This window comes from Morchella importuna, assembly GCF_003444635.1.
Source record: "Morchella importuna strain M04M26 chromosome Unknown Morimp01GS002, whole genome shotgun sequence".
NCBI lineage: Eukaryota > Fungi > Ascomycota > Pezizomycetes > Pezizales > Morchellaceae > Morchella > Morchella importuna.
Genome location: NW_025763399.1, coordinates 1,022,382 through 1,039,627, shown reverse-complemented (window position 1 = coordinate 1,039,627; position 17,246 = coordinate 1,022,382). Strand labels below are relative to the sequence as shown.

Here is a 17,246-nt window from a genome sequence, read left to right as displayed (position 1 = left end):
ATTACACACCATGCCGGGTTGATGTAGCATGGTGGTTTGGCAAAAGGTACAAGTAGATCACATTTCAGGGGTACGGCTATTGGAAAGGCGTATTTTTATTATTTTACGTCCTATTTTCTACAATCTGTCTCCCCATCCTTTACCTAACTTTTATCCGTGTTCTATTTACATGTCATTTAGTTGTTCTTTACCGTCCAGGTCCATCTCTTTACTGCGCCCTTTCGCCTTTTTTTCTTCTCTTTTACGTTTCTTAAAAGGTCTGGTCAATATATTTGTAGCCTTATAAATTCTCTATTATAGCAACCATCAACATTAACTCACATAGTACACTTGGCACAGTCGTATTAACCTATAGTTAAGGTAATGCAGTAATGAGGGATAATCTATAATTCGCTCCTCCATTTCCTATTCCCGCGGGCTTTCGTAAGGAATATAGGATAGAGGTCACATCTATTGTTAATTTAGAGAGGAGTAGCATAAGTGGCTGAGGGCACCTCCGCTCGTGATTGTTAAGTGTTTACCTTTTCTTTTGCTTCTTCTTTTTTATTTTTGATAACGGCGGTGTCAATGCGCTACATTTCCAAATCAAATCTATAACATGCATGCAAGGCCGAGGCTACAAAAGATGGTGTGAAATATTACACGGGATGCAGATTAATTCCTGTGCTATAAAGAAATCTATTATGAAGAACATAAACTCAGAAACAAGAACAAGCAAAAAAAGCCCATAAAGCCACGACAAGAAATCAAAAAACGGCAAAAAAACTAAATCCGAAACACAACACATACTCCAAAAACCTTTCCCCTTCGACGGACAGTTGCGGCTGCGCCTCATCACACCCTCATGCCACGCCACCAATCATACCTCGATCCATAATATTGCAAATTCTTATCCTCCTCCGGTGTCGGAGGCGGCGGTCTCATATCAAACAGCTTTCTCACGGGCGCGAGCTGAATCAACTTCTTCTTCCCTCTTGATTTCTTACTACCCGAGACGTTAGGGGTATCGTGAGCTGGCATACTGGCGCAACGCTTTAGTGCTAGATTGGAGACAGGCTTGGACGGGTTCGATGCGCTCCTGCGCCGATATAGAGGAGGGAGTTGCGAGTTCTGGGAGTAAAGCTGAAGGTAGGGATCAAACTGGTTTAGACTCGGTGGTTCTCTAGCGGTGATAGAACTGACTGGGCGTACCTGGGACTTCAAAAGCTGGTGCAGAGGGATGGAGTGTGTTTGGGATGATGAACAGTGGGCCTTTGCCTTCTCTTCATCATCGTTTAGAGAAGATTCAGAAAATTCATGAAGTACCACACCATCGGGGTCAGAGCCTACCACGGGTGGCGGCAGCTGTCCAACAATAGCAGTCCGTGCAGTCACTCCCGAAACCCTCCGCCTCCATAATTGCCAACTCTTCTCCCAGCCTTCATTCTCGGAAGTGGGAGAACCTTACGCTGAGCCGTCGGGACAGGGATATTGGACTCTGGGGATGCAATATTTTCTTTACGTACTACCTCTACCACCGGGATAGAACCCACAGCGGGAATGGGACTGGGCTTGAAGCGTACAATATCTCTTGAGGACTCTAAAGCCGATGGGATCTTGCTTAGTTTATGTTGGCTTGGCATCCTAGCTGGACGAGGGGTGGGATGAAGAGGTAGGCAAACCCCGGCTGGAGAGATGAGTTTGTAGATTGGAATGTTATCGTCTGGGCGGGGCTGACCTATTTGTGAAACTAGGTTGCTTTCAGTGGGCACAGCGTCGGGAATAACGGCTTCGCTGATGGGGCTCTCTCTGTGCGATAGGCGTGGAATGCGGGAGGTCCTGGTGGTTTTGACCTCCAGGAAAGGGCAAGGGGGATCAGATAGAACTCCGTCATGGCCAGTGACTTCCAAAAACTCGGAGCAGACGTTATTTTCAAATTCCGGCGGTGATGAGAAAGGAGAGGTTACCACCGCCAAGGTGGTATTCCTTGCGAGGACCTCCCTCTTTCCCAGCGGAATGGAATGTTCCTTCCTGAGATACTCCACATCGGTTATCATGCTCGGGTTGGTGCTGCTGGTTAATAATGCGCCTGCAGGCTTCGAGACCATCTCGGAGGGGGTAGATTCTGCTTCATGCTCGTCATCGCAGTATATCTTACCCACAAGTCTGCAAACAAGTCCAAAACCGAACTCCTCACTCTGGTTCTCATATTCCTCATCTGAGACAATATCACTCTGCTCAATCTCATATCCAAACACGGGACCTTTCTTGAAGCTCCTCGATGACTCCGACCCCTCCAGAAAACCAGGCGGCGGACGGTTCCCTTTTCCTGGTGCATGTATTTTTACGGGTCCCGATGGGGTGCGTGTGGAGGGTGGTATGGAATACCCGAACACTACGGGGGGTGACTCGAGTGTGATGCGCCCGGGAGTGATTTTGGCCCAAGCCTTCTTCGGCGGTGTGTCCACTGTTGGATAGCTATTGACCCTGACGCCGTTGAGTTCTAAGAGTGCTAGAGGGATGCGTTTGCGTGGTTCGGGGACTATTTCCCGGGCCGGTTGGGGTGTGGAGAAGAAGCTGGATGCAGTGGGGCGGGTTGGTGCTTCAGGCATTTCGACTATTTCTGGCGATTGTGTTTAAAGTGTTTGTATGGGTGGATAGTAACTGTTGAGGTTCGTATCTGTGGAGGAACATGGGAAAATATATAGAGACCAGAGGACGGAATATATTGACTTGAAAGATGATTAAAATGCTCGTTGGCCTGGTATTCAAAGGTGAAATTATTTAACTTGAAAAAAAGTAAAAATCGATTTATACGTAGAGAATACACCACCCCTAGATAACATTCAAGTGGACATCTTCGTATCCGAGCAGAATTAACATGAAAATACCAGCAGACAATAATTCCAGGCAACCAGAGCAAACGGGACCTCCATATTCCCTTCTACTGATCAAATCCTCGATAGAAAATAATTCCTCACTTCTAGTCCATTTCCGAGTGATCCCGGTTTTTCAATGAAAATGATTTCCCATATAAGGAAACATTTTCAGTACCCACATGCTCGGCTTGGCAGAGGCCTTTCCAGAGTAGCTTTTCCTTTTTTTTTTATTGTGTCGGTGGGGGGGCTGTTATTGCCCCCAAATAACATATCACATTTAGGCAACCTCCACAAACAATCCAGCGTCCTTCTTAACCAATCTCCATCTAGGCACAGATATCTGCGAATCCCCCGCCAAAGCAAACATCAAACCTCATCATGCCCGCTCCAGATCCCAAAACTCCTCTTAACCGTCGGGCCTCGATGCCTGTACCATCAACCGCCATGGGGCCTCCAGAATTCACACCCTCCTCTTCACGCACTCCAAAAACAAGATCTTCAGCACGCATTCCGAAGACACAATCTTTCCCACGTCCGTCAAGACGGCGTTTATCTCCACCTCCCGCCTCATCCCAAAGCACCGCCCTCCCCACCTCCGGTGAAGCCTCCTCGGCGCCAGTCGTCACCCCAGCCCGCCCACAGCGCGAATACGGCACATTCGACTCTCCCTTCATCCCCGACATCCACCCCACCCCATCCGCCGTCAGCGTCGTACACCTGTCAGGCGGCACTCGTCGGTCAATTTAAGGAGGGATGGCATCCCGGCTGATGACCGGTTGATCAGTGACGAGAAGTATCGAGCGCAGCAGAGGGAGAATACAGCGTGGATGCTTGCCACTAAGGGGACATTGAGCTCGAGTCCGGGAATTAGGATTGAGGAGGTGGCTGATGAGGATAGTGATGAGCAGGATAGGGAGAACTTTGATGATTGGTGTAGGGAGGAGAGAAGGAAGAGAAGGGTGGAGGCGGAGAGGGAGAGGGAGAGGAGGAAGAAGAAGAGGGAGGAAGAGAGGAGGGAGCGAAAGGAGATGAGAGCACAGGAGGAGAGAAAGGAGCAGGAGGAGATGAAGGAGCAGGAGGGGAGACGGGAAGGGTGTGACGAGTGGTGAACGATAAGGGGAGCAACGAGGATGCAGAGCAGAATAGTGTGATCTTGGAGATTGCTCTGATATCTGTCATTGTGAGTATCAAAAATGTGATCTTCCGTCAATCCTGTAGTCATGGTCGTCTGAAAATAGGAGGTTTCTAAAGATGACCTTGGGGCTCATGTGCTTTTTGCAGTATAATCGAATGTTGTCCTTTCTATTCGATCGAGAGCAAATATCTTTTGTAATAATTGGCCTAGATAGTAACGTAAATTTTAAAATCATTAGCCCACGTTTAGGTGCCTGGTTGTATTTTATTCCTGCCTTATAGAAATTGCAAATGCGCTTTACCCACCAAACAGAAAATTGGGTCCAGAAAGAATCGTTCGAAGTAGGAGCAGGAAAATGAACAATAAACACATTGAAGCTTTTTTAGATGTGTGCTATATGCATAATGATAATGCAACCTCGAACTTTCAAGAAACCTCCATTTTTTCAATCTCCCGTTATAACCTCCCCTGAACCCTGGGGTGACAATGAGATGTTTCTTTCGTATATAGAGAATGCCTAGCCACTTGGGTTCCTCTAAGAGACCATTCGATGTTAGATAGGGATATACGTGCTTCGTTTGTACGGTATTGGAAATTTCGGATCTGCCCCTCACCATTACTCAACTGTCCTTTGTAAAATTAACGACAAACAAATAGTCCCAGAAAAGACATTACTTATGCTTGTGCTCTCGTTTTTTATTTCCGACCTTCCAACATTATTCTCCTTCAGCGCTCATCAGAGGGTCATGGAGTAAGTTCCCAAAGAGACATCTGGTGTGAAGGGCCGGGAAAACGAACTTTGATTTTTCAGGAATTGCTCAAGCCCTCGCCCAGTAAGGCGTACAGGTATCCCGATTGTCCTCCATGCCGCCTCCTATTAGTCGGATGGATGCGGTCTGGCCTCGCCTCCGAACCTTCTCAAGCCAGGATTTTCGCAAATTTGTCGATCGACGGTATTTGGGCAATCCTTGCTGTGTGGCCTTCGCTTCGAAACACGTGCAGATAACGATCTCCTCGACCGGGTAAGAAAGTGACCGCACTTCAACCTCACCTTCCGCTACAGAGTATGAAAGAAAAAAAACATTTTATCACTTTGAGTCAACTATGGAAGGCTTGCTGCTATTCCAAATACCGGAAAAGAAAGAGGCACGAGGTACGCCAAATCATGTCATTTCGGTGACCCATATCGACTAACTACTGACGCAGGCTGCGGACAAAAGAAGCTAAAACCACCGGCGATAACCTTCTAACGTCATTTGAAATTTCTTAATGCCAAACCTCCTAGCACGGCTGTACCCAATACTCCTCCTCCCCAAAGACAAAGTAGGGACGTAGGACTCCACGGGCGTAGCTGCCCTCGTCAACGCCGGTGCGAGAACAATAGGGCGGACCGCCGTTACCAGATGTGTCGATAGCATCACGAACCGTAATGTTTGAAGGTTGAGAACAGTCTCCGGTCTCCTTCTCGACGTCGTGCTGACCAGCTATTGCCACCTGTGTAAACGTATGCGAGCCTTTGCCAGGAGTATCAAAGAATGCTACAAGGCCAGAAGGTTTCTCACCGCTCTTCCCAGTGTATTTAGGGATACTGACTGTGCACATGTTAGCCGACACCCTAGGAATTCGATTTTGCAAATGAGCCAATCTGGCGTGGCAATAGGCGTGACCTTAACCATGAGGTCAATGCCGTGGTGCTTGAGCATGTGGTCTATATGATGGTTGTGACGTGCATAATAGCGAGGACAAATCTCGCAAGTAGGGAACGTCATTCCAGCCATCAGCCTCTGGGGTTGCGCTTTGCCTTCCTCTGTTGGAGGGGGGGGCGTTTAGGTGTGTTACAAGGTGCCGTTTTCGCCCACTTGGCTTCGAAAACACCCGGTTGCGGGGGAGGCGTGCGTTGTCTGTGGCCGGAGGGATACCACCCGCCCCGGCCGATGGGACGGAGGGGACAGGCGGAAGGGGTGCTACAGCCAAAGGTTAGGTCTAGTCCTATACAACATCGGCAAAGTATGATCGATTAGGGACCTACCGCTCGAAGAACCAGTTGGGTTTTCACCAGCTGCGGCTGTATCTCCTGCAGCTGTACGACGACGTGTAGCATTACCGTTCCTCACCATTTTTTGTACCTTTCGATGAAGTTTGGATAGTTGGTGGGATGAGCGGGTTATCGTGTTTTGCGTTGTTAGAGGTAGGGGAGTGGGTTCATCATGACCGCCGGCCCCATCTTCCTTACCCCGTCAATCTTCTTCTCCGCGTTCATGATTCTCCAGACGAGTCGCTTGTGGTGATCGTGATGTGGCTTCCTTGTAACAACCGGACTTTCGATATGTTGGAGATGCTTTGTGGTGTTGGTTTGAGATAGTGGTTTCGGTATGGGTGTGGGTCAACAGGGCCCGTATCTCTAGGTTTTGAAGGTTTTGTCTGAACGATATACGAGTTCTACGATAGAGTCTGAACGGTCGTCTATGCCGGGTCGTGGTACTACGTGTGGTAGGAGAGTCTTTATCACTTTGAACAAAATATGGAGGCCCTTTGTCACTTTCAAACACTCGAACGGAAGGGGGCACCAGAGCAAGGTACACCTAATCTTTTCATTTTTAACAAGTATCAACTAACTACTGACGTAAACCCCAGAAAAGCAAATAACGAAACGATCTCGCACCCTACTTTCGACTATTCTATCACAACCCCTACAAGCATGCCCGCCTCAACCCAGACTCATGGTCTCCTAGTCCTCAGGGTTGTCCGAAGATACCTCCATTCTATCGTTCACCATCGCCTATGGGGATATCCCGGTATAGGGCAAACTAGTAGCTGTCTATGACGAACCTATGTGGAGGTAAGTAATGAATTGCCAAAGAAATGGATAATGAGCATGAGCTCACTTGGATTCAGAAACTGCCATGAGTGAAGGATTGCCGCAGCCTGAGTAGCGGTATCTGATACCAACTCGAGGGCGTCTCCCATCTTATTTGAGAGTGCCCGTTCAACATCCCCAGGGCTAGGCATTGTTGGACTGGAAATAGCGCCTTCGGTGTACATAGGCATCACATGGGCCTTCTTGCCCTTGCACTGCTGATCAGACTTCTGGTGTTTGTTGATGTGGTTCTCAAACATGTTTTTGCGGCCGTAGTACCGTGGGCATCTTCGGCAGTAAAACCTTTTGGCGCCTTGCGGTGCACGCGCAAGCCACTTTACCCCAGCCGCATCGGTTGGAGGTTTGTTCAGGTGATATACCCAGTGCCGGTAAAGTCCTGAGTTACGAGTGAAGTATTCTCCGCATAGTTCGCAAGTTGGCCGTTGCTTCGTAGGATTAGCAACAACCGTGGTCTCATCCTGATCAGGATCTTGCGGAACGTCAGGCGCCTCAGAAGGGTGGGTGTCGGCCGTGGCGGTGGAAAGAAGGGGCTCGGTCATTGCTGTATTCATTGCTGTATCTTCAGCGTTAGCATTCACCGTTATCAAAGGGTCGGTATGGAGGGGGACGCCAATTGTACTTGAAGGGTCGAACTATTCGGACGCCATATTGATCATTATTTCCTTCTCGGTCGACATTGGGAGAACAGTGCGTATGTGGATGGTGGGAATGGACAGTGAGTCAATCTTTAATGCTCCTCACGGTATTTATGTGGTTGGTGGGAGTATGTGGGTGTGGGTTATCGCGACTGCTAAAGCTTGGCTTACTTACTCAGCGCGGTTTCTCTCAGCGTTCAGCATTATCAGGGCGAGTCGTTTCTGGTGATCGGTGCACGGCTCAACAACTGCGATTTTAATACGTTAAGGCTGCCTGGTGATATTGGGTTGGGATATTGGGTGTTTCTGCGGGAGTCTTGCTGATTAAGGGTGATCGATATATTAAGGTTTTGAAGATTTTACTGACCGGGGATAGCTAGAGCGTGGGGTAGATTTGGTGACGTTGTATGAGTTCCACGACGTGTTATCAGTTTTCTTCTACGCTGGAATGCTATGGCCGAAGAGAATGGTAGTTTATACGAGGAATATACAGCTACAACAGCTCCCCCGCTCTCGAGGGCTTCGTTATCTTGAATTCGGCCAACGATTGGGAGTTTTATCCATCTGCACCCTTAGCCCCGGAGTTCTTGAATTTTCAGCTTTCGACTCTAAACCGCTTCTACGTCCACTGCCATTATTTCTGGGCAGAACAGAGTATCAGTTGCGTTTTGTGGGCTTGGTTCTAACGCGCATTGGGCTTACATAGATGAGTGGGTAATCCGGAGGAGCGGGATGCAGCAGTGCGTGGTTGTGCTAGTTCTGGCAAGGGAACATTAGAATAGAAATTATATATGTTCATTGGGAGCGATCTTCATAGGTTTACATTATTTTAGTCATCAAAACAGTGAGAGAATACAAGACGTTGAGTTACCACTTCATTTTTTGCCTTGCTATGTCTTCAGATCGTACACGGGTTTTACACTTCTGAAACACTTAATAAATGGATGTTTCTGCAAGATTAGCTCTGCCCTTCTCTTTTCTGCCCAACCGGTAGGCCTTGTGGTGAGTAGTACCCTCGTGGTCGTCAACCTCGGCCAAGACATATTCACTGATTATCAGTCGGTTGGGAGCCTGGGGGTAGCTTTCATGGCCAACTCCCCGTAGTACCTGTTACTCTAACGCATCATTGCTCAATATTTGCTAGAATCTATCTGCTTTCATCGGAAAGCGCGGAGAGCGTGAAACTACGTCCGATCTTCCAAAGTTGATTTTCAAGCTCTGCGCTTCGCCCATGAAACAAGCTTTCAAGTTCCATCAGTTTGAAAGACCTACCACTTCCGATATTACATTATTCTCGACCTCGTAGTACGGCTGTTATTCTAAGTCATCTCCAGGTTGAAAAGGTTCCCCATCGGCATATTTGCATATATCATTATGGTTTCTCTCTCTTTTTGTTTTACCATAGCCGGAGATTTTGATAGAACTGAATAGATAGGAAATGTTTCTGTATTACCCACAGATCACAGCCTACGTTAGCCTAATGTAATGGGCGGTATGTATCCTCTATTAGCCAGATGTGCATCATGAGATATCACTCGTGACTACAAACCCGTACAGTCCTTTTTTTTTTTTTTTTTTTTGTTTAATTCATACCCGTACAGTCCTTATTTCTCCGTGGTCCCGAGTCCGAGTGGTATACGTAATTCCCTCCATACTGCCATAGTAGAAGGGCCACATATTTCGATATTACAAAGAGTTCTATGGTACATAGACCCCCCACATGTAGGTACCTCTCAGTTCTCTCTTCACCCGCCCAATTACCCACCAACTTTCTACTAGTATCATACATATGAACATATGAGCAGTGAGGTGCCTACATGGAGGTGCAGAACTAAATTGGAAAGTACGATGCACAAGTAGTCAGCTCACTTCTGGAACCTATCATCGCGCATATTTCTGTTTCAACCGAGTTTCATTAACTGCAAGATACCGTGATGCTATAATTTATAACAAGTATGGAAACAGTAAAATTCATGCTAAAACATTGACTACTGTTATGACATGATGACTACGAGTATATCTTCGGAAATGATCTAAACACAAAGGAACATATCAACAGTACTGGCGTGGCCGGGGGGTGCTAGCTACAAGATTCAGACGTACTCCCTCCTTGAGCTATGTATATAGTCGACAGAACGTACGTGTGTAAATTACAAAGATCAAGAAAAACGAAAGAATATTATAATGTGAGAAATCGACTGAACCCTTCTGTGGCCTGCTAACCGGAAAAACTGCGAAAAGCAAACATACTAGAAAGACAGATGTTGGCGAAGACAACCCCAGAAAAGAGATAAACAGAAATTCTTCCACTATTTGCTGCCGTAAAATACGACTATGATACCACGCACAATGATCTTCCTCCCACTGAAAAAACCAGCTAGATATGTCACCACAATATTCATCTCCCGTGAAACCTGAAAAAGAAAAGAATATGACGAGAAGGAAGATATATTCACCCGCATCTAAGATTTCCATTAACACTGAATGCTCTTGAAACAACCAACGCGCTTCAACCCTCACTAATCCCACAAGAATTTCCACCACTGCCAACCCGTTCCTTAGCGGCCCCCATTCCCAATAACCTGGCAATCTTGTGCGAAGTGCTGATCCCATAAAAAAACAATACCCCACGTAGGACCCAGAGGAAAAACCATCGACAACCAACAACTCACCCTCAATTTTAATTTTCCAATCGTCCATCCTTATCCTTAGCTCGCATTAGCATTTCCGGCGCTGGAAGTGTTCCTTTCACACGCTTGGCGCCGCTGTTGACCTTTTGCCGCTGTACCTCGCTCGGCTCGTCATTCCCCGAATCGCCGTTGTCGGAGATGTCTAGTTTTCTTTTCTTTGCGATATCATTTTCTTCCCCTTCATAATGCAGTGCCTGGTGTTTCTGCATAAAATACCTTGTTTTAAAGGCGACTCCACACATCTGACACCGAAAACGTGATAGTATAACTTGTGTGGCACCGCAATTGGGACCTTCTTCTTCGCCGTCTGGTTCCTCCGTTGCTGACTTCGCAAGGTGCTTATCAACCATTTTTCTATCACCGCCTTCCTCAATGTCTTTATGCACCGAATAATGGCGCCTCCTCAAGGCTCGGCTCACAAGGACCGCCGCACATAGGCGGCACTCGTATGCGCTCCTGACTTCAGTTTCGGCTGGATCCTCAACAGGATCGATGCCTGTGTAGTTGAAGTCGTACTCGTCCTCCTTATCAAAGGTAGTCCTGCTCCTATGACAGCCATCTCGCATAAACGTTCCCCGCAAGTCTTTTTTGTGACTTCTCATGTGCTCCTTGCGAATATGTGCGCTCGTCAACACAACACCACAGGTTAGGCATTTGGTGATATTGATTCCTTCCGCGTGTGTTCGTTCGTGCACGGCGATTGAGGCCGGTCTATTCGATAAGAGCGCGCAGTATTTGCAACGGGTGAGAGGCTTCCCCATCGCACAATACTCCTCCGCGATTAGAATTTGGGAAGCGGTAAAGTGTTGAGGAGTAGATAAATGTTGGGCGTAATGTCGTTTCAGGGAGGTGGAGTGCGAAAGCACCACTCCACACAATTTACATGTCCTTTTCTCCACCGGTTCACCCTTATTTCGTCTCTTCTTAACCTCCGGTCCGCACCCGTTCAGATGATGTGATTGCGCGATTGGTTTAGGTGACGTTACTTCTTCGGAACATTGGGACTGTCCTTCATCTATACCATCTTCGATAGCATCTTCGCCAACAAAGCTTTCATCAGCATTCCATTCACCCTTCCCCAAGTGACGTTCCCGAGCATGAAAAAATGATTGTTCCACAGATGAATTGAGCGGGTCATCACTTTCTGTGCCTTGGCTGGGCGTCCAGCATAGATTTTGGAATTCAAGTGGGTGGGAAAAGACGTCTGAATGATAATGGAACTCTCCAATGTTGTTCCCGTAACCCCCATAGTGACCTACTTTAATGTTAGAGCGGCGGGGGGCGTAGAGACTAAAGTATGGGGTGAACTAACCAGTAAACCCCAACTCAGTAGGACGACGAAAAAATGGCTCAACATTATTCCGAATGGTAGGAGTTATGTTAAATGGCCCATCGTGCACAGCTGATGCGTCGAAGCCGTAATGAAGTTCAGCGGGAGTCACTGTTTGAGGGAGACCGGCGTCGAAGTCTTGAAAGAACGCTTGCTCAAAGTGTGAATGATCTTGGGGAAACCTGACATCTGTGGCCTGTGGCATATCATCCGGAGGGTGATCCGCAGGAACTACTCCCTCTGGGTCCCAATCCACCCCATGTTCAATTCCATCTGAAAGTACAGTGAATTGTTCGTTATCAACCATTGACCATGGCCAGGCTGTGAATTCTTCATCTGCCATGATTTCTCGGTGAGAACAGATAGATTTGTAGAGAGGACAGAGAAGGTGGGGGAAAAGCAGAAGACAAGTAAATGAACCGGGGAAGGGGGTGACAGATAACACGGATAGGGGAGAAAGATGAGAGAGGTCAGATGGACAGGTTTCAGGGAAAGAAGAGAGGGAATAGAGTCTGGGAGGTTGTGTCGTACTGTCAAGTGTAGCAATATGTGTATCCCAGTCAAACCCAGTTAGAGAGTCTTCCATTGCCGTCGTCATCGGGGGTGGCTCAACCCCGGCTCTTTCCGTCCAGAGGTTTCTGTTATGAGTTTTGTTCAAAAGATGTCAACGGATCGACATCTTCTGCTTTTGTTGTTTTGTTATTTGATGTTTTTGGAGGTGTGTTGTAGTGGGCTTGTTTTTTTACTGGAGGGTACAACGAGGCTCAGTGGATAAATTTGGAATTGGCATTAAATCAGGAGGGAAGGGACGATGGGAAATGATACTCAGAATTTTGAACAACCCACATTTTCTTGTGCTTGATCTCCGAGGTCAGGTTATACTTTTATTTATGATTTTTCGTGCATAAACCAGCTCATTCAAGTAGGATATATATCGGGATTTCCCAGCTCCGCAAGGATAACCCCAAGTCACTCAAAGTTTCAGCGGTAAACTATAAATTTAATCCTGATCGCTGACACTGGAGTTTTTAAAAAGAATCATCAATTGCTACCTACAGGTGCGGCAAACGCTGCAATTAGTTTGATTCTACAAGGACTTATAGGATAGTCTTCAGGCACTCCAGATCTAAATAGCCCACTCCGAAGATACTGATAAAACACTTCGTGATACTTCGTGAATGTTCCAGAGCCCCACATCCGAATGAAAGTAGCTACCGTACCGAAGAGCCATCTCCGTTATTGTCAGACATAGGTCCCTTAGAGATTTTCCTTCAGGACAAAGATTCAATTAAACCCAAAACATCCACCTCCGCGCAGGCGCAATAATCCGTCCAACCCAAGACTCCCGAGGATCCAATCATGAAAGCTATATCAGAGCGTTCTACTTTTGTGAGACGAAGCCGAACGGATAGGAGGGATTCACTGCTCTAGTCTCGATCATAGGAAAACAAATTATGTTTGAGAAGTTGGGGCCAGAAAGGTCTTCTCGAGCTCTTGTCCTCCTTCCCGAACTGCTTCACTCACAGCCATCTCTAGTTGGGTTCCCAAATTTGATATTCGCCAGTAGAACAAAATAGTGAATATAATCCAACTTCAAGTCCAATTTGACCCTAGAACCGCTATTTAAACATCGGTCTCGAGAAAAAACCTGATGTTTGTTTCTGTTGTTTTCAGTTGGGGGGTGAGTGCGATTTGGTGATCGATGTTACACAGACAGGATTCGGTCACAGAATATCACTCGATCTTGGCTTCTCAACTGCCAGAGGAGGTTTTCAAAGTTTTCTTTTCGCATTTTATTCCAGGTAATGTCCTAAACTTAATTCCAAAGTACCTCTAATGTCTTAAAGCAAAAACAATTTTCTCAATAACGGTCCTGTTCCCTCATCTAATTGTCCTCGCAAGATCTCAATCCTTCATAAAACAACTCAACAAACCACTAAGGTCCACCACATAGGACGCTCACTCGCTCCTCCTCATTCTGTCCACAGCCATAGTGATCTTCGCACTCAAATGCTTAATCCTATGCTTCAACTTCGGCTTCCTCAACCTCTCCTCCACCAACGCCACTGGCACCTCCGTCTCCTCTCCACCAATCTCACTCGTCCCCTCTCCAACTTCTCTCTCTCGGGAAACCATCCTAATTCCCCCTCAAACTCATCAAAGTCCAAAAAGCTCAACCCCGCCCTACTCCTCTCAAACCTCACCGGCCCAAAGTCCGGATTCGACGGCATCCTCTCCACCCTGCTCTCTCTCTTCCCCCCAACCGGAGGACATACCGGTGTACTCTCCCGCGTCAAACTCGCCTCCGCCACCACCGAGCTCCCCTCATCACTTTCGTCTTCAAAAGGCGTCCTCGCCCTCCCGACACCATCAAATCCAGTAAAGATGTCAAACCGCTCTTCATACGTGAGCGAGTACGCAGCAGGAAGGGGAGAGACTGTGGGGAACATGTACAGTGACTGCGAGCGCGGCATGTTCGGGGCCCTTCTTATGGGGTCGGGGACTGGTTCTTGGCGGATTGTGCCGGAACGTGTGAGAACGTTGCGCATGGGTATCATAGGGTCGTCGAAGCGGCCGTCGTCTTCGATGGGGTCTTCAAAACGGCCTTCGTCGTGCTCCAGGGTGGGGTGGTTATAGTGGTTTGACCTCGCTGTTTGGGCGTTGGTGGTGTTTGGGGGAGAGCCAGGAAGGTGTATTGTTCTACTGTCTATCTCGTGAATAGAGCTTTTAATGCTACGCACACTGACCTCCGAAGCCTCCGCAAGTGACACTCGACTGTCAATATCAAACCGTGGCAACTCCAACATCGAGACCGGCGACACCGTCGGGCTCCTATCCGGGATGACATCGGCTTTCACTTTACTCTCGATCACGTAAGGCCCCCTATCTGCAAACGTCTTTCGTCTCTCTAACTTCGTTGGGCTACTCTCAGGCTCTACTTCCAAGTCGTCAAGACGCAGCCAATACGGCCCCGGATCGCCCACGACGTAGGGACCGCGGTTGGCGAAGGGTGTGTAGGGGCCTCTAGGACTCCCAGGCACCGGAGAGGGAGGGGGTGGGGTGGGGCGAGGGCGAGGTTGAATAGTGACAGAGCGAAGCATGCTGGGGATGGGGACGCGGCGGATGGTGGGGTCGGGGTTGGACATGTCGCGGCGGGCGGGGCGGCGTTGGAGTGTTTTAGCGGTGGCTGCGGGGGTGGTAGTGGTGGACCTCTGTGGGTTTGGGGATGCCATGGTTATTCCGTTTGGATGTTTTTGTGTGGTAGTTTGTGGATATTTCTAGATATGGATTTTTCTGGAGTTAGAAGTTGGTAGAAGCTGGTGGTTGTGGTATTTGTTTTGGTGTTTGGGATGGATGTAGCTGATGATGGAGGAAGATTAAAGGGCGGGGAGAGTACGTTTTATGAGAATTATTTTATTTCGAGTGGAGACTGTTGATATCTTGATGAGTTTCAAGTCGCCGGCTATAGTGACTTGAAACTCTAAAGTGGTTGCGAAGGCGTGGGAATAAGCTGCGTCTTGAAGGTTCTGCGAGTACCCACGTTATTCTAATCATGCTAGAATCTCTTGGTACGTCTAGAAAAAGCTCAGGGGGAAACCTTCGACATATCCGTTAACTTCAATTGATCATCAAGTTTGGATTATGTGGCGAGAATTGCACCCCATGGGATCGAAAGTATTGCTTTAGTCATTGGATCGAGACCTTTCGCAGCATCTCTGGTAGATTGTAACACATTGCACACCTGGGTAAAGGACAAAGATGAGAGCCGACAAGTAGGTGGAGTTCTTACGTTGCTAGTAAGAGAAGGTGGTTTAGGGAAGGGCTTGGTAGCAGGTTGTATTAAAATGATCTGTGTCTTTAACATGTATTAGTTAAATACATAAGCACCTAAGCTCCGTTATTTATCATCATCTCTCACCTATTATATAATCATTCCTAAAGGCGGTCTCACGAGTTGTGTTATCCATGACCAAGCCCCGTGGTGGTATCTTCAGCCCAGATCTGCAACTTGATATGATGATAGGAGAGTGGATATCCAAGGGCCCGGAGTCGCCTTGAAAACCAGATTTCAGCCAGGATGGGGCTGGGCAAAGTCGAGAAACAGTATTAATGTCACATATGGATTTAGCCAGAGTGATCAATCACGACAACGAAGAGAAAACTATCGCAGAATGAAAGACGTTTACTTTTTCTACCACCACTCAGATCTCTTTACTACCAACCAAGTTCCCATTCTTCTTCCCATTACCCCCAGATTTCCTCCAAATATTTCCACGCACACGAAAGCTGCGGGGATAATGATACTAAATACATGCAGCCGACGACTCGAACATAAAATTCAAATTGTAACCCTCTCCTCCACCCCCCTCAGCTTTTACTCCAACATCACTACCCTCCCCTAAGCATTTAACAGCTCCATCATCCCAACCTCCTGATCCGGAAACGTCTCGAGTAACTGCCGCATAGTATCGAAGTCCGTAGTGTCTCCGCCGTTCTCGTGCGTGGGCCCGTCGTTTGCGGAAGCTTGTTCTCCGGCACTCTCGCTCTGGGCGCCGTTCGGGGTCCACTCGATTCCAAGCTCGGTCTGCAGCATCATGGCCATGTGCCATTCCTCAGCAGTCAGCACCGCGGGTGGCTCTTGGTACTGTTCATTACTGGCCGGAAAAGGATCTTCAAATGGGCCAGGCATTGCTGCGAAGTCGCTGCTGACGCTATAGTCTCCGGCGATAAAGGCTTGATGAAGAGTTTCTTCCTCCGCGGGCGTGGAGTTTAAGAGATGGTGGTGCTCCTCATACCCACAGTTGGAATTATCCACCATCTGTCCTTCCAACCCACGGTCCCTCTCCTCGTCCTCCAACTGGGCCCTCAACGCACTACGATGCGAGAGCAATCGATCGTAATCCTTTTGGAGTGCTGGTATCTTGCTTTGGATTTCCAAGATCTCTGCAATGGCGTTCTTTGCCATTGTGGCCTCGTCGGGATACTCAGAGGTTGGGAGGTGCGCCCGAGCCATCAAGAATGAGGCGAGAGAGATACCGGTAGAGGGGCGTGGTCCGTGTATGTAATTATAAAGATGACGCAAACGGTTATTGTTCCCATTATGAACTTTACGGAGGGCGCGAATTTCAGAATTCAGCTCACGCTCGAATGCCGATGGCTGTCGGCGGGGCTTGGTATTTGGCATTTTGATGATAACGAGGGTTTCCAAGATGGAATTAGATGGAATTGAGATGACTTTGATGAGTTGTAGGGATGGAAGAGTGGGGAAATGATGAGATACGACACGGCCTATGGGAGTTCGAAACACGGGCGGTGAGGATATCTACTACAGCCGGGATGGACTGATACAATCGCCTTGTATAAAGCGGCACATATACTCGCAATTGCCTTATCTCTGCCGCTGATTTAAAATCTAATCAGCGCTGCTTTCTGCTTAAGCGGAAACCATGACAAAGGTGTGGGGGGCTGCCAAACCTGACTGCATCTGGAATGTTATAAAAGCCCTACCAACTTCAACGGTATTCTAGCATCTTCCCAGGAGACATGGCACAGGATAGCACCTAAAAAAATACTCTCCAAACATGTGTATAATTATGGCAAAAATTAGGATACAATTGAAGGATCTAACCGACAGAAATTCACATCATGAAATGAAGTCGCCTAGAGTCAAGGCACCAATTCCCACCTTTGTGTACTTCCCACTTTATGCGTGCTTTGAT

At 47.7% G+C, this 17,246-nt stretch overlaps 7 protein-coding genes across 7 annotated transcripts; 1 reads left to right on the top strand and 6 right to left on the bottom strand.

Annotated features, from left to right (window-relative positions):
* Positions 1-834: 834 nt before the first annotated feature.
* LAJ45_01172 (uncharacterized protein) lies at positions 835-2,591 on the bottom strand (the record flags this gene model as incomplete). Its single annotated transcript, XM_046110770.1, has 2 exons — positions 835-1,325; positions 1,448-2,591. 2 exons carry the CDS (start codon positions 2,589-2,591, stop codon positions 835-837), a joined length of 1,635 nt encoding a protein of 544 aa, XP_045975948.1.
* A 645-nt stretch (positions 2,592-3,236) lies between these two features.
* On the top strand, positions 3,237-3,967 carry LAJ45_01171 (uncharacterized protein; the record flags this gene model as incomplete). Its single annotated transcript, XM_046110769.1, has 2 exons — positions 3,237-3,577; positions 3,643-3,967. The coding sequence occupies 2 exons, from the start codon at positions 3,237-3,239 to the stop codon at positions 3,965-3,967; spliced, it is 666 nt and encodes a 221-aa protein (XP_045975947.1).
* A 1,307-nt stretch (positions 3,968-5,274) lies between these two features.
* LAJ45_01170 (uncharacterized protein) lies at positions 5,275-6,110 on the bottom strand (the record flags this gene model as incomplete). The annotated part of the gene is made up of 3 exons (XM_046110768.1): positions 5,275-5,585; positions 5,853-5,957; positions 6,023-6,110. 3 exons carry the CDS (start codon positions 6,108-6,110, stop codon positions 5,275-5,277), a joined length of 504 nt encoding a protein of 167 aa, XP_045975946.1.
* A 712-nt stretch (positions 6,111-6,822) lies between these two features.
* Positions 6,823-7,410, bottom strand: LAJ45_01169 (uncharacterized protein; the record flags this gene model as incomplete). Its single annotated transcript, XM_046110767.1, has 1 exon — positions 6,823-7,410. One exon carries the CDS (start codon positions 7,408-7,410, stop codon positions 6,823-6,825), a length of 588 nt encoding a protein of 195 aa, XP_045975945.1.
* A 2,776-nt stretch (positions 7,411-10,186) lies between these two features.
* LAJ45_01168 (uncharacterized protein) lies at positions 10,187-11,869 on the bottom strand (the record flags this gene model as incomplete). Its single annotated transcript, XM_046110766.1, has 2 exons — positions 10,187-11,451; positions 11,509-11,869. The coding sequence occupies 2 exons, from the start codon at positions 11,867-11,869 to the stop codon at positions 10,187-10,189; spliced, it is 1,626 nt and encodes a 541-aa protein (XP_045975944.1).
* A 1,616-nt stretch (positions 11,870-13,485) lies between these two features.
* Positions 13,486-14,759, bottom strand: LAJ45_01167 (uncharacterized protein; the record flags this gene model as incomplete). Its single annotated transcript, XM_046110765.1, has 2 exons — positions 13,486-13,663; positions 13,726-14,759. 2 exons carry the CDS (start codon positions 14,757-14,759, stop codon positions 13,486-13,488), a joined length of 1,212 nt encoding a protein of 403 aa, XP_045975943.1.
* A 1,166-nt stretch (positions 14,760-15,925) lies between these two features.
* Positions 15,926-16,711, bottom strand: LAJ45_01166 (uncharacterized protein; the record flags this gene model as incomplete). Its single annotated transcript, XM_046110764.1, has 1 exon — positions 15,926-16,711. One exon carries the CDS (start codon positions 16,709-16,711, stop codon positions 15,926-15,928), a length of 786 nt encoding a protein of 261 aa, XP_045975942.1.
* Between the last annotated feature and the right edge of the window lie 535 nt (positions 16,712-17,246).